Source organism: Octopus bimaculoides, chromosome 2 (genome assembly GCF_001194135.2).
Source record: "Octopus bimaculoides isolate UCB-OBI-ISO-001 chromosome 2, ASM119413v2, whole genome shotgun sequence".
In the NCBI taxonomy this organism is placed as follows: Eukaryota; Metazoa; Mollusca; class Cephalopoda; order Octopoda; family Octopodidae; genus Octopus; species Octopus bimaculoides.
In genome coordinates this window covers 84,734,490-84,743,551 of record NC_068982.1, presented here as the reverse complement: position 1 = coordinate 84,743,551, position 9,062 = coordinate 84,734,490, and the positions used below count along the sequence as shown (strand labels likewise).

The window sequence follows — 9,062 nt, the reverse complement described above, 5'->3', positions numbered from 1 at the left end:
TGATGATTAAATGGAAAAATAGTATGAATCACCATAGGACAGTTTTGGAAAAATCAAATGGAAAAATAGTATGAATCACCATAAGACATTTTTGTGTATAAATATATTGTTTATTCTGTGTTCACCTTTTGTGGTGGAAGCATGTAGTATGATACAAAAACGTGTGTTTACATACAAAGAAAGTTTTAATTTTTGCTTTTGCACTGAAAGAAGTAACATATGATATTTGTATTACAGTATGTATGCATGTGTGTAATGAGAACAGTCATTTTGAGAAAGTGTGTGTGATAAAATATTTTCATTTAAAAACCATATCTTGTGTCAAGATGAATAGATATGTGGGTCATACATGGGAGATTGCACGTGGAGCCTGGCAGGAACTGAGGCCGTTTCTACAGTGTAGCTCAGAACAAGACTAGTGTCTCAGAACAAGGTTACTGTATTAAAGTGAGGCTAGTGTATCAAAGCAAGGCTAGACACCTCATCGATATATTCGTCTGCTGTGCAGGTCGACTCACATATTACTATGTAATATGTAGCTCTGCTACATAGCCTTCAGAAAGACTTGAAAAAGTTGAAAAAAGTAGAGATGGCATATATAAATATGCAGTGCAAAAGTAGGTAAGAACATAGAATACAAACAGAAGGATGCAATACAACAAAAAATGAGAAACTGAAATGAAAAGTAAAGCATGGTAAGGGTAAACAGAATAGGAATACAAAGAAATAAGCAAAATTTTCAAGTCGATTAGGTAAAGTTTGAAGGAATACTGGGAAGAACAAAACTGCGTCGTTGGTGATACGTGTTGAAAAGTCTTTGGTAAGTTCACAAATAGTTCATTATAGTTCAAATGTATATAGTTTTAGACAGCTTGGTTGGCCAATGTACATGGCAACCATTATGAGTTGTAGTGACATCTGTAGATGGAGTGTTGGTGGTGGTTGCAGTGGATTAGCATTTTATGTTGTACTGTAAATGTGGGGGGTGTATGAGATGGTATTGTATCACTGTCTGTGTATGCCTGCTTAAGCCTGTCTATTGAGACAGTTTCCTTTTTACCATTAATGTCTATGGTATATAGTTTGTCTGTGTGCCACAGGACACGATAGGGTCCCATGTGTGGAGGTATGAGAGGGGTTTTCACAGCATCGTTTCATAGAAACAAATGGGTCCAAGAATCAATGTCTCTTGGAACTGATGATTTAGTGGTTTCGTGTCGTGTTGACATGGGTGGCAGCAGGTTGCATGTATTTGCAAAGTCTGTGTGTGTACATAGTGGGGTCTTGTGTGGACAGATCCACTGGGGACAACATCTGGCCTGGCAACAAAAGGGGTGTGCCATAAAGTTCTGCTGGGGAATAATTGAGATCCTCTTTTATCAAGGCTCAACAACCAAGAAGATATTTGCTCCAATGCTGCCGATCTGGGTAGGCACGCAATGCAGCTTTCATTTGATGGTAGAATTGTTCCACCATACTGTTGGATTGTGGTTGGTAACTGGTGGTTCAAATCCAATGTGCACCTATGGTCTGCATGAGCTCATGGAAGAGTTGCGATTCAAACTGTTTTTCATGGTCGGTAGTGATGGTAGTATGAACTCCAAACCATGATATCAATCCTGTACAACAAGCTTTGGCAACAGATTCTGCAGTGATATCTACTAAAGAAATAGCTTCTGGCCAACATGTCAAAGGATCAATTCAGGTGAGCAGGTAGGTATATTCCTGGTTAACTGGCCAAGGTCCAACAAGGTCGATGTGTACGTGGTTGAAATGCACATCTGGTGTGTTGAATGTGCCAAGGGGTGCATGGATATGCCTATGCACCTTTGACTTCTGGCAGAAAAGGCAGGAGCATTACCAAGCAGTAATGTCTCGTCTCATATTTGGCCAAAAGAATCTAGTCAAAATGAGTTTCACTGTGGCAGTGATGCCAGGGTGTAACAGGTTATGCAGTATGCTGAAGACTATTTGTCTGTAGGTTTCTGGAACAAAAGGATGAGGAGAATTCATGGAAGTATCGCACAAAATCTGTGTATCAGCTGTGGGTACTGGGAAGTACTTGAAGTTGCATGTGGCAAAGGTGGGTGAGGTTGATCTTTAGCCAGGAGATGCAGGTCAATGTCAGTAGTAGGTGCGATAAGGCATCTGCTGCAGTGTTATCTACACCAGAGATATGGCAGATGTCAGTGGTAAATTGGGAAATGAAATCCAAGTGCCTGGTTTCCCATGGAGAGTACTTGTCAGGCTTCGAGCACAGGGAAAAGGCGGGTGGACGGTGGTCTATAAAAAACATGAATTGGTGTCCCTTCAGCGTATGCTGGAAATGTTTGACTGCTAAATACATAGCTAACAGCTCCCGTCCGAAAGTGGTGTAGCAAGTTTCAGCTGGTTTAAGCTGCCAAGAGAAAGAGGCTGGAGTTGTTGCTGGTGAAATTGCGCCTATGTCAGTGTTGGATGCATTCGCTACAAGGGATAGCTGAGCGTCCACAACAGGGTGGGCAAGAAGCGATGCCAGAGCAAGTTGCTGCTTTATCACACGTGGAGCAGTAAAGCAGCAACTTTACTGCATGTGGGAGATTGAACATGGAGCTGCAGTGAAGACAAATATCTTTGACCAAAGCCTGGCAGGAACTGAGGCTGTTTCTATGGTGTAGTTCAGAATGAGGCTAGTGTCTCAGAACAAGGCTAGTGTATCAAAGCAAGACTAGATGCCTCATTGATATATTCGTCTGCTGTGCAGGTCGGCTAACATATTACTATGTGATATGTAGCTCTGCTACAATTTCTTTTTAAATTTTAATCTGAAGAGAAGAGTTAAATGCTTGTGAGAACCCTGCAACACTTTTGAGTTTGCGGAAGTTGATGTTCATCTTGAATATCTCTGGATTGACGTTTAAAGGGAAAATGTGGGTTGAAACACAAGAATAAAAGAATAAAAGTGACTAAATCAGGGGCTATACAGGTAGTTGACAGCAGTAAGAACCATAAATAAGACTAAGATAAAATAATGTGCACCAGTGTATAGTAGGGATCATTTGTCAGTCAGTTGTATAGCCATTCTTTATGATATGACATGCACATGTACATGTGTGTGAGAGAAGAAAAAGAGACAATCTTTATAACCTCTTTTCCCTGAGATTGATGTGACTGATAGTTAAACAAGTCTGCAAGAAAAACATAGTTGGTGGGTCGGAATTTTAGAAGGTTAACCTCATGAAAAGGACAGATTAGGGACTCCATGCAGATGATGGTAGGAGGAAAAAGTGAGTTGGCTAGAGGTGGTGGGCAGCTGATTACTTCAAAGGAGCAGTGGCTATTGTTATAGTGGTAGAATAAGTTGAGTGAAAAGATTGCAGGACCAAAGGTCAGTTAATTAAACGGCCTTCTTTTAGCTACTATGTAGGATATTTATATGTAGTATCATCATCATCGTCATCTTAGATGTGAGTTTTGTAGAGAGTCTGTAACTTGGGATGTAGGTTTGGTAATATGGATTTGTGTGTGTTGTCCAAGAGGAGCTAGAGTATTGAATTGGTTCTTTGATATATGCAGTGATAGTGAATAGAAATCCAACTGTCATCTCCCTATTGAGGATTGACAACTAGTAGAGAGAATATAATGTGGCATGTCTCCATAATAGAAAAACTGGCTGTATATTGGAATTGTAAACAGAGGTTACATTGTTGTATCCTCTTCTGAATGACATTTTAAAGGTTTTAGTTATTGGAAGTAGTAGGTTGAGTGAAGAATGTATTTCTTGCTTGTGCTGGGTGTTTGTCTGTCTCCAGTCCAGTGATATTTTCAGAGAATCCAGCTCAGCCTTTGATGTATTTACTTGACATCATATCTACATATCTAACATTAGAACTACCTAATCATATCAATTTTATTCACAAATGCTATATGTGACTGTACATGGTAGCTTTCATTTTTCAGCCAGCATCACCCTACAGTTTAGGCTTACACATTGAATTACTGTTACTGCTTGAGGATTTATCTGTAATCACACATTTCAGTCATTAATATTAAATAGTAACTTGCTCATAGTCATCATCCTCATCATCGTTTAATGTCCGTTTTCCATGCTGGCATGGGTTGGACAGTTTGACTGAGGTTAGGAAAGCCAGTGGTTGCACCAGGCTCCAATCTGATTTAGCAATGTTTCTACAACTGGATGCCCTTCCTAACACCAACTACTCTGAATGTAGTGGCATTGATCATGTTCAGATAGTGCTTTTTACATGGCACTGGCATGAGAGCCAGTCAGGGGGCAATGGCCACGTTCAGATGGTGCTTTTTACATGCCACCGGCACAAGAGCCAGTCAGACGGTCCTGGCATCAATCATGTTTGGATAGTGCTTTTTATGTGCCACCAACATGGGAGCCAGTCAGGGGCCACTGGCATCGGCCACATTCAGATGGTGCCTTTTATGTGCCACTGGCACAGGAGCCAGTCAGGCGGACCTAGCATTGGCCATGTTCGGATGGTACTTTTTACATGCCACTGGCATGGAAGCCAGTCAGGGGGTACTAGCCACAGCTATGATTTTGGTTTTACTCGACTCAACAGGTTTTCTGAAGCATATCATATCACCCAACGCATCAAGGGTACTTTTAAACGGACCGGATATACAACACTGGCATCAGCCATGGCTGCGATCTTCTCAATCACAGCATATCCCTAAAGGTATTAGTCTCCTGTCATTGTCTCTGTGAGGCCCAATGTTTGAAGTTCGTGCTTCACCACCTCATCCCATGTTTTCCTGGGTCTACCTCTTCCACAGGTTTCTTCCACAGTTAGGATGTGGCACTTCCTCACACAGCTGTCCTTATCCATATGTAACACAGGACCATACCAGCACAGTTGTCTCTCTTGCACACCACATTTAATGCTTCTTATGTCCAACTTCTCTCTCAGGGTACTCACACTCTGTCACGTATGCACACTTACATTACATATCCAGTGGATAGCTTCATTTCTTTCAAGCCTACGCATGTCCTCAGCAGTCATGGCCCATGTTTCACTGACATGTAGCATGGCAGTTCGCACACATGCATCATACAGTCTGCCTTTCATCCTGAGCAATAGGCCTTTAGTTGCCAGCAGAGGTAGGAGCTCCTTGAACTTTGCCCAGGCTATTTTTATTTTAGCCACTACGCTCTCAGAGCAACCCCCCACCATTACAGACTTGGTCGCCTAGGTAGTGGAAGCTATCAACTACTTCTAGTTTTTCCCCCTGGCATGTGATGGAATCTGTTTTCTGTACATCTTCAGTGTTTATTGCACCTGTGCATCTGCCACACACAAAAACTATCTTTCTGGTTAACTTTTCTTTGATATTGCTGTACCTTTTATGTGTCCGTAGCTTACACCAGGTACATTGTATGGAGTTTCTACCCACGAGGAGGGCCATCTACCTGAACGAGTTTGTGATTTGTCAGCCTTCCTACTTACTAAGACTTTGATTTTTGCTAGGTTAACTCTAAGGCCTGTCGATTCTAGACCTTGCTTCCACACCCTAAACTCTGAGTCTAGGCCTACAGTGACTCAGCTATTAGAGCAAGGTCATCAGCATAGAGGAGCTCCCAGGGGCAGCCCGTCTTGAATTCATCTGTTATTGCCTGGAGGACTATGATGAATAAGAAGCAGGTGAGGACTGATCCTTGGTGAACCCCTACTTCTACCTGGAATTCTTCACTATACTCATTGCCAACCCTCATCTTACTGACAGTATCCCTGTACAAGGCTTGTACAGCTCTTACCAACCACTCGTCAATCCCCATTTCCGCATTGACCACCAGATAAGAGATAAGAGGACCCTGTCAAAGGCTTTCTCTAAGTCAACAAAAGCCAGGTAGAGAGGTTATCTTTGGTTAGATATTTCTCCTGCAGTTGCCTTACCAGAAATATAGCATCAGTGGTGCTTCTGCCTAGCACAAAACCAAACTGCATCTCATCTAGGCAGACTCTCTCCCTAATTAGTTGAGCTATGACCCTCTCTGTAACTTTTATCACCTGATCCAATAAGTTGATACTCCTGTAGTTATTTCTATCTAAAGCATCACCTTTACCTTTGTAGCAGTTGACTATGGTACTGCTACACCAGTCATTGGGTATGATTCCTACCTGATTTACGATGCGGGTGACAAGACCATAACCCACACCACCCGATATTTTAAGCCTGCCCAAACCAGATTGCTGTCTGAATACTGAAGTTTGACCAAGGAAAACCTTCTGAACATTTTACTTGAATGAGTAGTTGTAGATATAGTAACAATAATAATAATAACAACATCAGTTTTAATTGTTGTTGCTGTTGTTAGCGGGTATCCATGATTATACAAACATATTTATAGCATTGAAAAATCTGAGGAAGAGCTGTTTGTAGGGCTTGTATTGTGAATGGAGAAAATTGCAATCTGTTCTGAAGTAAAATTACTTATTAAAGCTAACATTGTAGATTCATTTTGCTAAGAGCTCCCCCCACCATCACTTCCACCTTTATGTAGATTATTTAAGCCACCCATTCACACTGTCTTCTATTCTTCTATGTCTGACTTAATTTTCTCTCTATTATTTCAGAAAAATATGTGTTGGAATAATTACTTCTCCATTGGTGTTGATGCTCTTGTTGCTTTGAATTTTCATCGCCAACGAGAATCATGGCCGACCCTTTTATCAAACCGCATAATCAATAAGGTAAATGCCATTACTTCTTTGAATTTCCTGACTGAGAGAATTATACCCCACCCAACAAGACCAATTTGGAGTTACCTTCCTTCATTGTTATCAACAAAGATTTTCACAGCATTCTCCATTTACCACTTTTAAACTAAATATTAAAAAAAATACATAACTCTGGCAAGCAAACTTTTTGATAGGTTGCTAAATGACAACATATCTAGAATCTGTAATTTTCTGAATGGTGTACTACAAGAATCGGTTCACTTACCTGCTCATTTTAACTTATTCTTCCAAAGCTCATGAAATGATACACATAACCTTATTCTCAGATATCTGTTATCGCTCCCAGATTTCCCCTGTCAGCATCCTACAAACTTAGATCCAAAGAAATAGAATGAAAACACAATGACATGGATTCGTTCTTAATATGTTCAGGCAGACTAAAAGTAGCACCTAGTCACTCCCCCTCTAAATGGCCACACAACATGCTAGCAATAACAGCCCTCTCCTTATTAAACTCCCCCTTCACAAAAATCTATCCTAATCTTTGGCTATACACTACAGTGCTATTCTCAAAAGAGGTAAACCCTCTAATTTTTAATCAATCACCTTCAGATTCAATATCTGATCAGTAAAGGAACCAGCCATTACATTCTCCATTCCCAGTATGGCTTCCATAAAACCAGATTTACAGGGGGCTTGCCCCTCTTTGTCATTTACAAGTAGACTGCTACCCCCCAGGAAATTTAGTGAAATCAACGTTGTTATGCTTGACTTCAACAAAATTTTTGATAAAAACACAGAAATCTTGTGAAAACTGTCTACCTGTGGGTTCCACCTATCTTTCATCTCTAAAATCAGTGACTTTTTGTGGATTACTTTATCACAATATGTACTAATGAAGTTCTCTGTTGCACACAGTCTATCATCTTTGGTCTGCCCCAAGGTTCACTTATGTTTCTAATACATTTCCTCCCATACATCAATAACCTGCTTGTCATCATTTCCAATAATAGCAATAATATTGTCATTCATTCCTCCCTAACTTTCCCATATGCAACCTAAACATTTCATACCATCCTTAATTCCATGAACAGAGATCTCACTGACTTTTTTATAACAGCGTCATGTCTATCTTGTTTTCTTCAGCATCAGAAAGACATAGTCACTTCATACATTAAACAACTTCTCTTACAAACATTGTCTTTTTTGTGCAGGACCAGAAAAGTTCAGGACCATTTACTGACTGTTGCTACATCATATATTGACATCTTTGATTGAATTCCAAAGAATAGCTATTCAACTAATTGATATGAAGCTGTTCACTCACCAACATATTCCAAACCCTGCCAGCCCATAGACACTCTGCCTCCCTTATTATGACCTCTCTTTTGTTCTACTTACCCCACTTGTATCTTCTCCCCTTTTCACCCATTGTGTCCCTCACTTTCACCAGTCTTGAAGCGTCTGTGAAAACCTTGAACATAATCCCTTTCCTCCATACTAAACCATTTTCATCTTTGTTATTGCTATATAAATTTTTACATCACTGTATCATCATCATCAGGTTTATGAACATAGTTCTCTGCTAACATGGGTTGACTAATTCTACATTACAGCAGCTTCTATCACTTAGTACTGAAGAATTTCTAATCATTACTCTACATTTAGAGATAGGAATAAACGTAACAGTACAGGGCTTAGTAAATTAATTTGATATCTAAAAGACCATAATAAACAATTTAGTTTAGATTGGTTGATTCTCTCCATTTCGTTCCCTTATGATAAAAACAAGAAATTCTGCCTTCTCTGTAATTGTGAAGTATTTTTTATTCTTTTTTTCACAAAATCCCCTTGTAAACACGGTTATAGAGCGTGCTTACTGATGTAAATATTGGCAGAAACACACCTTTAGTTTATATAAGTGATATAATTTAAACAGTGATTTTCTTCTTTCATTTCACTTCCACTAGATATATCTTGTTCCAAGACTTTAGGGTTTTATTTAATTTACATAACATTATATACTTCTCATTTATTTGATTTTTGATTTTTTTCTTTCCTTTACTCCTCCTCTTTCTATAGGCTATCTTTGATGTTATATCCTCTAACGTTTTTTTTAAAAAAAAAACTTAATAGCGTTCAGTTCATCACTATACATATCCATCATATTCTGTTAAAATGTCTTATTGGCGAATTTTATTTCTTCATTTCCCTGAAGAGATTACATTGTTTTACACCATTTTATTCCTTTGGAATAATAACAGTGATATCTTCGAAACATGTGTCCGAAGTAAAAGAATTTGAATAACATCTGCATTTAACTCCATTTATTTATTTATATATATTATACAAAATATTTCACGTAAACCC

At 39.4% G+C, this 9,062-nt stretch overlaps 1 protein-coding gene across 6 annotated transcripts in view; it reads left to right on the top strand.

Moving 5' to 3' along the window:
- LOC106870969 (diacylglycerol kinase epsilon) overlaps positions 1-9,062 on the top strand; it is a 223,298-nt gene that overhangs the window by 107,910 nt on the left and 106,326 nt on the right. For all 6 annotated transcript variants that reach the window (XR_008267175.1, XM_052978393.1, XM_052978395.1 and 3 more), the window contains one exon: positions 6,588-6,704. Coding sequence is in view for 5 of the 6 variants with exons in the window: in XM_052978393.1 (XP_052834353.1) it covers positions 6,588-6,704 (117 nt within the window). In the remaining variant the exon portion in view is untranslated. The remainder of the gene's footprint in view (positions 1-6,587; positions 6,705-9,062) is intronic.